This window comes from Balaenoptera acutorostrata, chromosome 2 (assembly GCF_949987535.1).
Source record: "Balaenoptera acutorostrata chromosome 2, mBalAcu1.1, whole genome shotgun sequence".
In the NCBI taxonomy this organism is placed as follows: domain Eukaryota; kingdom Metazoa; phylum Chordata; class Mammalia; order Artiodactyla; family Balaenopteridae; genus Balaenoptera; species Balaenoptera acutorostrata.
In genome coordinates, this window is record NC_080065.1 from 79,172,526 (window position 1) to 79,186,576 (window position 14,051).

The window sequence follows — 14,051 nt, forward strand, 5'->3', positions numbered from 1 at the left end:
AAAAAATATGAAGTGAGAAAAAAATGGGATACACACACACACACATTAAAAGTCCCCAACTCTAAAAGTTAAGATCACAGGAGCTTAGAAGAGTAGTATCACTTTGTTTCCCTGGGCCCAAAGAAAGCTTTAGACCCATAGTGTGATCATCTCACAGCCTAAGAGTAGGAAAAATGATACCTCTTCCTACTCCATCTCTTTTATTGCCATAGAAACCTGATAACCAGTGTACCAAGGATAAGCCCTAGGTATCTACATGACCTTAGAATACAGTATTTTACTCTATCTCGTTCTTACTTAAGCCACATAAATTGAACTTCTGCCTTGATTCATCACTTCATAGTCCTTCTGATTTTTCTGCCTACTAGAACCTCTTTCTTTCTCAAGAAAAGACCCACTTCTAAATCCCCAGCCAATGGTTGAAGCCTTAAACCTTGCCTGTTTTGTTCATCCTTTCCCCAGTGCTGAATCCTGTTTTTGTTTTTTATTTTTACTTCCTTCCCTATAAGTCAGTGAGGTGGAGTTTGGCTCGGGAGAAGAGGTACTCTTAGAACCAATAACTATATTTTGTTTGCTCAGTTATCACCCAATGCCTTGATTTTCTGTTGCCTGCAACCAGATTATACCTCCCGATTCAAACCTGAGCTCACCATGCTCTATACATACCTACCTAGTGATGGTTCACCTGCTCTTCCCTCCAAATCCAAGCTCTCCAGCTGAATTAGCTCTTCTTGAACCCATCCTGAACTCTAGTAATGAGACCTTTGTTCAGATCTGGCTTCTATTCTGCCCTCTCAAGCTTTACCTTAACATAAATCTAGAATGTTTCAAGTCTGAGTCTACTTGACTCCCCTGTGCTAATCTGAATAAATTATTCAATAAAAATTGAGGTCTAACTTCTAAGATAGATGTCAAATGGTTTTGATTACAAAATTTTTTGTCTTCTTACTAAGAGCTCTTTGCAATTTGCGGTGTCAGATCAGAGGTGTCACTGTGGTTGGGAATCTCATATGGGGGAGTGCTTACATTGAGTGATCATCATAAGGCTATAAGAATAGTAAAAACAGCTCCATTATTAAATGAAATGTGTTTTTCTATAATCCCTCTTATAAAAGGCTTACAATAGTCAATCATGCTCTCATATCTGCAGTAAAATACAAAATCTCTCATTACGATCTTTTATAAAACCAATGGAAAAAGAAATATTTCTTATAGAAAGATTTACATCTAACAAATTAATATATCAATTTCTCTGGGTTCTCAACATGTTATTGTGCTAATTTTAGCAGACAGTGATTTCCTGGCAGTCTTTTGTTGAATTAAGAGATAGAGTGCCCAATCTCTCAGCTGCAGTAAGATCTGGATGCAGTCCATCTATATGGATATTGAAAAACCTCCTCCAAAGGTAATTCCAATGGAGAAGTATGTATCCATTACTCTACAAAAAGATTCTATAAAAGATTAGTGAAATCTTTCTCCGTTTCAGCTTTCTGAACAACCTGATCCTGGTGTGACTGAGAAATAAAACATTAAGGAGCACATTAGATCCTAAGTAGAAATGATCTATGAAGAATGGAAATAATTACAAGTAACATCATAATTAATGATGAAAAAAGTGAATATTTTCTCCTTAAGATCAGGGACAAAAGGATGTCCACTCTAGCTACTTCTATCTATCACTATACTGGACAGGACAATTAGGCAAAAACAAACAGACAAACATCCAGATTTGAAAGGAAGAAGTAAAACTATTTTTATTCACAGATTATATGATATTGAACATAGAAAACCCTAAGGAATTCATACATATACACACAAAAACTATTAGAACTAATAAATGAATTCAATAAGATTGCAGGATACAAGATCAAGATACAAAAATCAATTGTGTTTTTTTTTTTGGGCCGCGTGGCATGCGGTATCTTAGTTCTCCAACCAGGGATTGAACTCGTGCCCCCTGCAGTGGAAGCGCAGAGTCTTACCCACTGGACTGCCAGGGAAGTCCCTCAATTGTGTTTCTATACACTAGCAATGAACAATCTGAAAATAAATAATTTCACTTAGAAGAGCATCAAAAAGAATAAAATACTAAGGAATAAATTTAAGTAAGTGTAAGACTTGTATACTGAAAACAAAAAAAAAATTTGAAAGAAGATAAATAAATAGAAATAAAACCCATGTTCATGGATTGGAAGACTTATTATTAAGATGGCAATAATCCCCAAATTGATCTACAGATTTAATACCAACCAAAATCCCAGCTCCCATTTTTGCATAAATTGACAAATTGATCCTAAAATATAAATGGTAATGCGAGGGACCTGGAATAGCCAAAGCAGTCTTTAAGAAGAAGAAGGAAGCTGGAGAATGCACACTTCCTGAGTTCAAAACTTGCTACAAAGCTACAGTAATCAAGACAAGCGTGGTATTGTATAAAGATAGGCATATAGATCAATGGAATAGAATTAAGAGTCCAGAAACCAACCCGTATATTTATAGTCAAGGGAGCTAAGACAAATGGAATGGGAAAGAATAGTCTCATTGACAAATGGTGCTGAGACAACTGAATATCCACATTTAATAGAACTATGTTGGACTTCTACTTCATACAATGTACAAAAATTAACTCGAGTGACAAAAACTAGATAAACTGGACTTCATCGGAATAAAATACTTCTGTACTTCAAAGGACATCATCAAGAAAGTGAAAATATAACCCACAGAATGGGAGAAAATATTTGCAAATCATGTATCTGATATCCATTGAAATCATGTATTCAGAATATATAAAGAACTCTTACGATTCAACAGTAAAATGATAACATAATTTAGAAATGGACAAAGGGTTTTAACTGACATTTCTCCAAAAAAATATGCAAATGGCCAACAGCACATCAAAAGATGCTCAAAATCATTAGTCATAGAGAAATGCAAATAAAAGCCACAAGATACTATTTCACCTCAACTAGTATAGCAAAAGTAAAAAAGATAGATGATAACAAGTGTTGGTGAGTATAGAGAAATTAGAACCCTCTTATACTGCTGGTGGGATTGTAAGTATGGGGGTGATGGCTAATGGGTATGGAGTTTCTTTTGGGGTGACAAAAATGTTCTAAAAATTAGATAGTAGTGATGGTTGAACAATTCTGTGAATATACGAAAAACCATTGAATTGTATACTTTAAAAAATGGATTTTTTGGTATGTGAATTATATCTCAATAAAGCTCAATAAATCTCAATGATATCTCATAAAGATATGAGATTGTAGCTCAAAAATTTTTTTAAAGTTAAAAAAGGGAAACAAGCAAAAGTAAGCTAACCATTAAATAAAAAGTAATGTTAAACTCATGACTGAGGATAAAGTGGAGAGTGTCCCAGACTTATTTCATACACTGCCTTATAGTATTATGAGAAGGCATTATAACTTAGTTTAATAACTTTCCTCTTTGATTGAGAAGACTATACTTTGAAGAATGAGTCATAGAGAAGCAACCTTCTTGGTCAGCCTGTGGGTTGGGTACACCAGCAGAGAGGAGATTATAAGAAACTAATACCAGGAACAAAACGGGTAATACTATCTAATGTGAAAGAACTGATTAGGCAGAATTCCCAAACTAACCAATATTCAAATGGAGGATAGGACGAATGAATAAGTTTAATTAGTAAAAGAGTTACTGTTAAGGCTTAAACTCTATAAAATAGTCAATTAACTGTATAGATATTTAAGACTACTCATGTTGTTGCAACATATATTGTTCCCAAATGTGTAATGGGGGGAATAAAAAGCTATGTTAGACTCTTTATTCTCAAGTTTTTTCCAGATGATTTGAGCAAGGTTTAGAGATCAAAGATAATTTAAAAACAAAACTGCTTAGTAAAGTTTTAAATTGTGAAACTTATAAATACTATAGAAAAAAGGGGGAGTTAATTGAGAATACTTTATGAAAAATCTAGTAAGAAGGAAAATTCTTTCACTTGGGAGAAACGGCATTAGCAAAACTGAGAATGAGCATATACTATGGGCATTTAGACTCAAGTTCAACAAACAATGATTTAATTCCTAATAACCAGGAATTTTATAATTTAACCCTCAAACTCTACTTATATAAAGTGGGTACTTACAGAGGAGGACACACATAAGGGATGTGACCGAACTTATAATTTGTACATACCAGAATATTCAAACCCAGGTCATCTTCTTCCAAGTTTCATGTTCTTCTACTACACTGGACTTGGAGGCCAGGGGTAGAGGTACAGTGAGATGGAACAATGGCAGTAAGGAAATTAGACTAGAACTGAAAGTTTGTATCGGGAAAAATACAGTTGGAAAGAGATAATCGGATTATACAGAAAGTCTTAAAGTGACAGAGAGGAGAGATGATGCAAGAGACAATACGGAGCCAATATGAGTCTGGAATGGCATAGTAAAAAGGGGGTTTAAATAGTATCGATCATGGTGTGGTATACAGGATGGAATGGAGAGAAAAGAGAGCCAGTAAGAAAATGGGTATAAGAGTTCAGTGATACTGTTGTGAAATGATGAAATTAACAGTGGGCACAGAGAGGAAAAGACATGATCAATATTTCAGAGAAAAAAAACCCTGACAAAATACATTGGTTGGTTAGATATGGGACAAAAGGAGAGGAGTTAACATAAAAATTAATCAACTGAGTCATTCTTTTAAACAGTGAGATTTCCTAGTACATATTAAAAATCATTTGAGTAAAAGTTAAAAAAAAATCAAACCTCAATACATAGGTAAATTGTGAAGCTTAACAAATCACATCTGTATATGTAACTCTTTCCTTTTAAAGCTCTGATTTGAGGGCTTCCCTGGTGGCGCAGTGGTTGAGAATCTGCCTGCCAATGCAGGGGACACGGGTTCGAGCCCTGGTCTGGGAGGATCCCACATGCCGCGGAGCAACTGGGCCCGTGAGCCACAATTACTGAGCCTGCGCGTCTGGAGCCTGTGCTCCGCAAAAAGAGAGGCCGCGATGGTGAGAGGCCCGCGCACCGCGATGAAGAGTGGTCCCCACTTGCCGCAACTAGAGAAAGCCCTCGCACAGAAACGAAGACTCAACACAGTCATAAATAAATAAATAAAAGAACGTGAATTTCTTTAAAAAAAACAACAAAAAACAAAAAAAACAAAAAAAAACCTCTGATTTGAGTACTTCCCTGGTGGCGCAGTGGTTAAGAATCCGCCTGCCAATGCAGGGGACACAGGTTCGATCCCTGGTCCGGGAAGATCCCACATGCCGTGGAGCAACTAAGCCCGTACACCACAACTACTGAGGCTGCGCTCTAGAGCCCACGAGCCACAACTACTGAGCCCGTGCACCTAGAGCCCGTGCACCTAGAGCCCGTGCTACGCAACAAGAGAAGCCACCACAATGAGAAGCCCGCACACCATAACAAAGTAGCCCCCACTCACTGCAGCTAGAGAAAGCCTGCACGCAGCAACGAAGACCCAATGCAGCCAACAATAAATAAATAAATAAATAAATAAATAAATAAATTTATATTAAAAAACTCTGATTTGATATCTCATTTAGTCTATTGACCACAATTATTAAATATCCAGTATATGCAAACATTTTCCCCAATATCTACATATCTGCATAATCATTGTTCATTACTCATTGTTATCTGTTGTGCTTGGATACCCTTCATATCCACTTCGACATGCTTCTGTAGGTGTGTACAGAGAAAGATATTACACCCTCTTCCTCTTTGTTCAGCTTTCCAGATCCAGTGTCACTCAGCCATGTAGAATTTGTCTCCTAATGTCTAATGTGTGCTTCTTCTTTACCATTCCCACTACTTCTACGTTGGTAAAGCCTTTTATTGGATCTTACTTGGACTCTTGCAACTAACTCCTAAAATTACTGTTATCACCAATCAATCAAAAGATAGTATCTATAGTATATGCAAAAAATTAAACAAAATTGAATATAGGAGGCAAAAATAATGTAATCTCTGGTTTCTCTCTAAGGAGCATATAAAGTAGAGAAACTATATTGTTTTCATATAAAACAGCTAGAGAATTAAGATAGCGTTCCATACAAGTTGTAATCATCCCATGCATTAACATGCTATTTGTATCATGTAGGCAGTCAACTCAGAAATTCAAGTTATATTACAAATGGTGACTTATTTTTACTGAATTACTTACATTTTAAAGTAGGTTTGTAAGAAGTGTTTTTGGCCTGAATTGTTTTGATACTCTAATGGCTCAATTTTTCTTTGTTTATCCGCCCTTATTCTACCTCTCCTCAATTCTTCATTCCCAGCAGCCCATTTTTTAGCATTGATCACATTAAGCAGATATGCTATTATCCAATTTGCTTTGTTCTTTGTAGACAAAATGTAAATGATGTTTCTTTAAGGTCATAGTTAACTCATGTCACTAAAGGTAAAAACTAATTCTTTTAGTCCCATTCCATTTTCTTTTCAGTGTAAATCCAAATCATGCTCTAGGCAATTTTAAAAGATCAACTTAGAGTAGACTGAGGTTGAGGGTCCTCACACAGCTAAGTCCAAAAAATAGTCCTCTATCAGCTACTGAAGGTCAGCTTAGGCTGCCTGGAGGCTAGAGAGCCCAGCATGGAACAATGGCAGGAAAATAGAGTTCCCTTCATTCCTTAATTCACATGCAAGTGAGGTGCCAATCAAGTGCTGACAAGCATGGAGAAACCAAAATCAAAAGTGGGTAGAGATACACTTTCAAAAGGTGCAGTTTTCACACATTTCTAAGAGATGTTTTTAACGGTGGCTGAGAACATACCACTAATAACATGGAAAAGAAAATAAAAGTAATCTGAAAAATACTAATTTTATATCAGCTGAGATGATTCAATAAGCTAATGAAATATATTTGCTAAAATTGTCTAATGTGTTCTAAAAGAAATATCAACAATCTCACTTTGACTAAGGAAAGAAATCTGAATGCAAATTGATGTACAGAGCACTGCAAACAGGGAAGGTAAGGTGAGTTAAGATTGGAAACTGGGCATTGACAAGGAAGCTAACTCATTTCCAAATAAAAGAAAATTTTAAGCTTGCTTGATTTTGTCAAACTAACCATCATCTACAATGACAAGAGCAAAGCACTCTGAAATGACCAAGTATGGAAGCAATGGAATCACTTCATAAAATGGCTGGTGAAAGAGATTATGAAAAAGCTTAAAAACTGCATTGTTTTTTAATGACAGTTAATTTCTAACAAATGAGTTTAAAATTTTAACCACTAATCTAAGGCAAAAGCAAGCTGCATTAGTTGTAGATGTTTTTCTAAATGAATTTGGTAAATGATTGTTGATTATGACTACTAATTCTATCTACCACATATAAAATAGAATTTCTTAGACAGAAATTTAAAGCTTCGAAAATGATGTTTTAATAATGGTAGCATTATATTTTGGCATTATTTTTAAATACACAGAAAAGGTAGCATAGACTAGGTATGTTACTTTTAAAATTCATTATCAATTCATAAAATAAATAGTTCTTCCCTTTTGCTTTAATGACTGAATGCTAGGATTGTTACCACAGCTGTCTTAACACATCTATTTTTACTAGGATTACAGAAAGTTTAGAGAATTAGAAACTTGAGTTGTTACCATATAATGGGAATAAAAGCAGTGAAAAGCATACTTTTAGTATGACTTTTCTCATTATTATAATCAACTGCATACTGTTTTATGAGGTTAGGCCTGATCAAGTTCCAATATTTACTACCATAAACTGAACACTGGTTTTGAAAATAAATCTCTTAACTACCTCTTGTATTCTCAGGCGAATTTTAGCACTTCAAAATAGGATATAATAATAAATTATGTTCTCAGTTTTCAAAAACAATTAGCAAAATATGAAAGCTCTACAACTATTTTGTGCTCTAAATTTAAAAGTAATTTTTCAGATTTCTATTAGTAGTACCTTAATTTTAAACTCCAATTATACGTAATTTTAACTTAATAAATGGCAAGATACATTTTAGCATGGGTCCTGACTGGTACCTGTTTTTAAACAATAAGCACTATAAGTAATTACATGTAATATTGAAACTGTACTAGTCACACAGTTCACATCTAAAATAAATTTTCTTACAATTCATGACCTAAAAAAGAATGTGAACTTGAATGAGGATGGTAGAAAAACAATCTCCATGCATTCAAACATAATGCTACAAACTAGCGCTGTTCCATCCATAAGGGGTGTGTGTGTGTGTGTAGAGTCTTGAATCAGGAGTACAATTTTATGATAATTTTTAAAAAGTTAAACTTTACTGAAATCCAAAAGATTTCATGTCTGATGTGTATAATGTACTATTGAGATAAAAAAACTAAACCATAATTTAAGATGTCCACAACTCACTTTCTTGTAAAGTTAATATTAAATATTTTAATCCATGTAAAACAATTTCATATAATACACATATGTTGAAAAATCCTGAGAGAATGAATATTTGTCAACATTTTAAACACCACGAGCTTTCCTCTAAGAATAATGGGGAGAATAGGAAAGAATATTATTCAGCTTTAGGCAAAAACAAAAGGTTTAAACATATTTCAATTTTTTTTGTTGTTTATCAATGCTATCTTTCAAAAATCCTTGAAATTAAGTGGAAACACAATGGCCTTAAATATATTAATCAAGCATTGTCAAAAATTTATGTAAAACTTAGTGTACAATGTTATTTGTTTAGAGAAATTCTTTTCAATAGGTCATAAACTACTTTTTCTTTAGCTTCCACCATCTGTACACCTTCTTTACATACCCCCATCAAAGTTACTTGACGAAAAGTAGCAAATATATGAAGTTGAGATAATCGCCATTAATATTTTAAAACCTAAACAAGGTATATTACGTTAAATAGACTTCTCAGTCCTGGTGTTGCCTGTCAGATATGTGGTGTGCCAGTGGTTATATTATATTCCTCCTCCCATGCATGCACCTCCTGCAGAGATAGCAGACTACAGAAGCTGACCCTTACTGAGACCATCTTGTCTCTCTGACAAAGCTCCTTTTTAACTTCTTACTTACTGGTTACTTCCTGTGATGGAGAAAAACTTTAGCTCAGCTTGTGATAATTTCACAGGCCCTGAGGACCCTGACCCTAATAGCCTCAAGGTCAGAAGTCAAGTCTTGTTCTGAAACATCTGTGTGCTTTATAGTAAAGTGGAACAAAAGTGCAGAAATATCCACCAGTGTGTGACAAGAAGAACAGGCAAAATAAGACTGACACACTGGTCATCTGTTACTCTGGCATCTTAAATTCATTTTTAAAACTGTCCAAAATTCACTTAAATTCCAAATTTGATGTACAAAAGGTTTTTGTTAACTGTCTTAAGGTAAAAATATGGAAATTTATGTTTTACAGAAATCTGAAATTTGAATAGTCTTACCGGCCTTCAGACATATTTTAAGTTATTCTGTAAGTCATGAAATTTCATGTTTTATGTAATTTAATGGCTTACAGAAAGAAAACATAAGGTACATATATATCAGTTATATACGTGTGTGTTTGTATATATCTATATCTGTATGGTTAAAAGAACTATTTGAAAGGCAACATTCACATTTTAAAAAGGACGTCACACTTGTATGTTAGAGAGCTATCTTAAGATACCATTATGTATTAAAATAAATAAATTCAGCAGTTAAAAGTACTTGAATATAATTTCTAAAAAGTGAAATCAATTTAAGAAATAAATGATTTATTTACTGATCTTAAGAGAGCACAGTATTTGTAAATTTAGGTCAGCTAAAGTGTTCTCAGGCGTCACCGCTAGTTTTATACCTAAATCATGTGGGTAAGCAATAAGGTGTGGGAAAGTTGAAAAGACCATGGAAATATATTTAATTTCCATGATGAAGAGAAATACACAGCAAAGTTTAGAAACGTAAAAATTAGACAACCAATGCTGTGCCGGCTTTTAATGTCCACTTTAGGCTATTTGGATTTAAAATTATCAAATGCACTTTTATCAAATTAATCATTTTATTAGAGCACTGGTACCTTCCTGTGACATAAGGGATAATGGACATGGAGCACATTTTTAGGACTGATTATATATCATTAATCATTCATACCTGCACAAAGTGTGCTAACTGCAATACTGCATATAATACCGACCAAATTTAGAAATCTTGATAATTTTTCCATTATGTACACATAATCTTCACCCTAGGAATCAGATTATTTTGAAATGCAAAGATTTTTATGACCAAGCATTGAGTTCCACTTAGATTAATGGAAGCTTTCTGATAGTTTTAATACTAATTATATGGATTCTGATCAAGTACTAACTTGAAGAGATAGTAGTTTTGTCAGTTAAAGGGTCTACTGAAATTTTAAACACTTTACAGATAATAATGCTTCAACGATGTACACATAAAACAGGAATCACAAATATAAAATGTATGGAAAGTGTGGCTATAATGTAGAAGTTAAAAAGTAATATGTATAGTGGGAAGCAGCCACAAAGCACAAGGAGATCAGCTCGGTGCTTTGTGACCACCTAGAGGGGTGGGATAGGGAGGGTGGGAGGGAGACGCAAGAGGGAGGAGATATGGGGATATATGTATATGTATAGCTGATTCACTTTGTTATACAGCAGAAACTAACACGCCATTATAAAGCAATTATACTCCAATAAAGATGTTAAAAAAAAAAGTAATATGTAAATAAGGAACAGGCAAAAAGCTTTCTGGTTAGCACTGAAAAGTTCTACCACAATAAAGAAATATACTCTTTTTAAACATCATAAAATTATTTACTCAAAATATGTAATTTTCATCCTTTATAAAATAATTTAAAGTAATGACACCAAGAAAAAGGGAGTGGAGGGGATAAATCTGTAAGGAGTTTGGAAATTAGAAAGAGTTAAATGTGCACTTACCAGTTCAACAAAAGCAAGTCCTCCATAGCTATGAGCAACAAAAAATACATTCTCAGCTGCAGATTGGGCTATGAAATGGTCCCACACATAGACTGCATGTTCTTCAGGAGAACCATTTTCCTATAAGTAAAACAAATATCATATATCATACTGTATCTAATTATTATCAGAGTAATCAAAAATTAAATTATATCCTTGCTTACATAGCATAAGAAATAAGATGGTTATAGCTCATTCCAAATAATAACAATACAAAAAAACTACATTGAAGATCCAAATTAGGGAATAAATTAGTATTAAACTATTAGTAAATTACTGCTAAACTTAAGTGCTACTATAATATTCTGAAAGAAAGTATTTAAAATAAGCATATTTTTGAGGGGAAATTGCTCATTCTGGGCATATCCGAGATATTAAAATATATCTAAGTACATTAGAATTGCATAGCAGAAAGTTATAGTGGTTTTATGATAAAACAGTGTAACACTAAGAAAAATCAGATACATTTTTATATGTATATCTGAAAATACTTATAGTATACATACATCTAAATTATTTGATTTATAAAGTTTTAAGTACCTCTGTAAGCTGAAAATAAGCAGAAAATTAACAACAAATATTTTCAATTTATATTATTTTAAAAATACACTTTTTTCCTAAAAGAATTTTCCATATATTTTATTTCTAGAACTGGAAGAAATCTAAACATATAAACCTGGGACCTTTTATACTTCTCCTAATTTGCTAATCCCTAATAAATGTATGAATGTTGCTTTAGTTCCAAAAGTTCTATAATAACTTCATTTTATTGTGTTTATTTCTATAGAAGGCACATTGTGTGATTAAACCTAAAACTCAGATAATGTGAAAAAGGAAAAAAAAGAAAAAACAAACAACCAAAGAGCTAAAAAAACCCAAACTGAGAAAAACTAAAACAGATCATGAAAATGTTTTGTACGAATATTTCTTGGAAGCTTTAACACCAAAAGACTAATTCCCTAAGAATGTCATGGTACTAGACAATGAACACAATTTATTCACATTTTCCATCTCAGAAATTTTTAAATATCATATTAGGGTCCATATGAATGGCTTCACTTACCACCTAAAAGGTATTGTTCCCTAATGACTATCTCTACCCTGAATTTCTCTCCAGAGCTCCAGACCCAAGGTCATTTCCTTTTGAATGCCCCACAGATACTTCAAACTCAACCAATTCAACACCTTGCTAATAATTTCCTCTCCAAACCTGTGTCACTGTCTTTGCTCCCCACCTCCTGCTGAAATCTGAGCATCATCTTTTATTTCCCTCTCCCTCAAACTCCACATAAAATCAATCATTAAAAACCTGTTGATTCTGTCCCCAACTGTCTCTTAAAGCCATCCACTTCTCTCCCTTCTCATTTCCTCTGGCTTAGCTCAAGCCCATCCTTTCACAAGTGGATGACTGCAACAGTCTACAGTCCAAGTTTCCCTGCCTCTAGGATTGCCCATTTAAATGCTCTAATTCCGCAGTAAGAATAACATTTCAAAAATGCAAATACAGTCATGTCGCCATGTTGCTCACTCACTGCTTAGAACTCTTCGAAGTGTTTTTATTGCCCTCAGTACCAAGTTCAAACTCAGAATGACACTAAGGCCTTAACATGATCTGGCTTCTGCCTCGAAATGTATGTGCAAAATACGATGACCCAAAAGATACACTTCTCCCACCATGAGAGACCACAGAGAACACTCTGTGTTCCAACTGCAGGGAACAACTTATAGTAACCTAACTGTGCCATACTTTTCTTATTTCTGGGCTGTTTTTGTTATAGTTGTTTGGAAAGTGACCCAAGTGTTCTGCCTTTAATTCACCCACCACCTTTACCTGCATAATTCCTACTTGTCTTCAGAACCCAAATGAAACATCACCTTCTAGTGAAAGTCTTCCCTCTCATCCCCAAGGCTAGGTAATGTCCTACAACCACATCTTGTACATGTTCCCATTATTGTACTGAATAGTTTGTATTGTAATTGCTTGTTAATCGAATTCCTGAGGCCAAGAGCTGTGTCTTCTTCATTAAATCACAGGGGAATAAATAAATAACAAAAACACAACATGTATCTTCAGAAATGATTACTTACAACCTTGTAGTCATATACTAAAATACAAATATACTTTCAAAGATATCTATTAGTAACATAAATACGAAATTACCCACACCTAAAGTATGTAAAATAAATAGAAGAATCATAGTTGGAAGGAAATCTTTGTAGGCATTTTTGGCTTTAGTAATTTAGCTTTCATTAGTCTAAAAAGTAGGAAAATAGTTATCATTAAAAGCAGGACAGTGGTTAACTCTAAGGAAGAGAGATAGAGTTGTGATTGGGAAATAGACTTCTAGTGGTTGGCAATGTTTCATTTCTTGACTGAGGTAGTAGTTACACAAGTGTGTTCTTTATAGTTATAGTTAAACTGACTAATACATACTTAGCACTTTTCTGTACATATATATAAAGTGACCATAGAATTTATTCTACAAACCTTTGAGAGTGAAGAAAGGTAATGTTAGTAATTGTGCTTGGAGAACAGGTCTAAACTGGGACTGTCTAGAGAAAACCCAGATACCTGGTCTCCCTAGTTATATCTCACAATGAAATGTAAAAACAAAACAGGAATAGAGATAACAGAGCTTCTAGCTGCTGATAGTTGGCAGAACTAACAATGTGAAATATCTGTGATGGTCCTAAATATTCTTCTATATATGGACAGAATAAAAACACATAGGAGATTAGATTACTCTGTCCCCCTAGGCTCCGCGCTGGAAGTGGACATGTAAGGATGATAAGAACTAAGCCATGATCCTGGCCTTCAATGTGTTTGCAATTTCATAAGGGTGTTAACACATAAAGACAGGAGAGGCATTAGTGTGTGAGGAGTATTACTTTCTCTATTCCTGATGGACTGTCTTGACACCAAGTCCAATGGGTCTGTTATAAATTCACACTACCTGACCTCAGTGAAGTCCTGCCTGCTTTCTTCTCACAGTCACCAATTCTTCCTTTATACTGTTGAGAGCCTATCTGTCCCATCCCTCTCATTCCCACCTCATTTTGAGTCCTCCTACAATGGATTCTTAACTAGTCTCATTTCTTTTAGTCT

General features: G+C 34.3%; 1 protein-coding gene across 4 annotated transcripts in view; it reads right to left on the minus strand.

Annotated features, from left to right (window-relative positions):
- The window catches only part of FAM172A (family with sequence similarity 172 member A), a 428,330-nt gene that overhangs the window by 183,737 nt on the left and 230,542 nt on the right, over positions 1 to 14,051 (minus strand). For all 4 annotated transcript variants that reach the window (XM_007197435.2, XM_007197433.2, XM_007197438.3 and 1 more), the window contains one exon: positions 10,907 to 11,026. In XM_007197435.2, the coding sequence (XP_007197497.1) occupies positions 10,907 to 11,026 (120 nt within the window). The remainder of the gene's footprint in view (positions 1 to 10,906; positions 11,027 to 14,051) is intronic.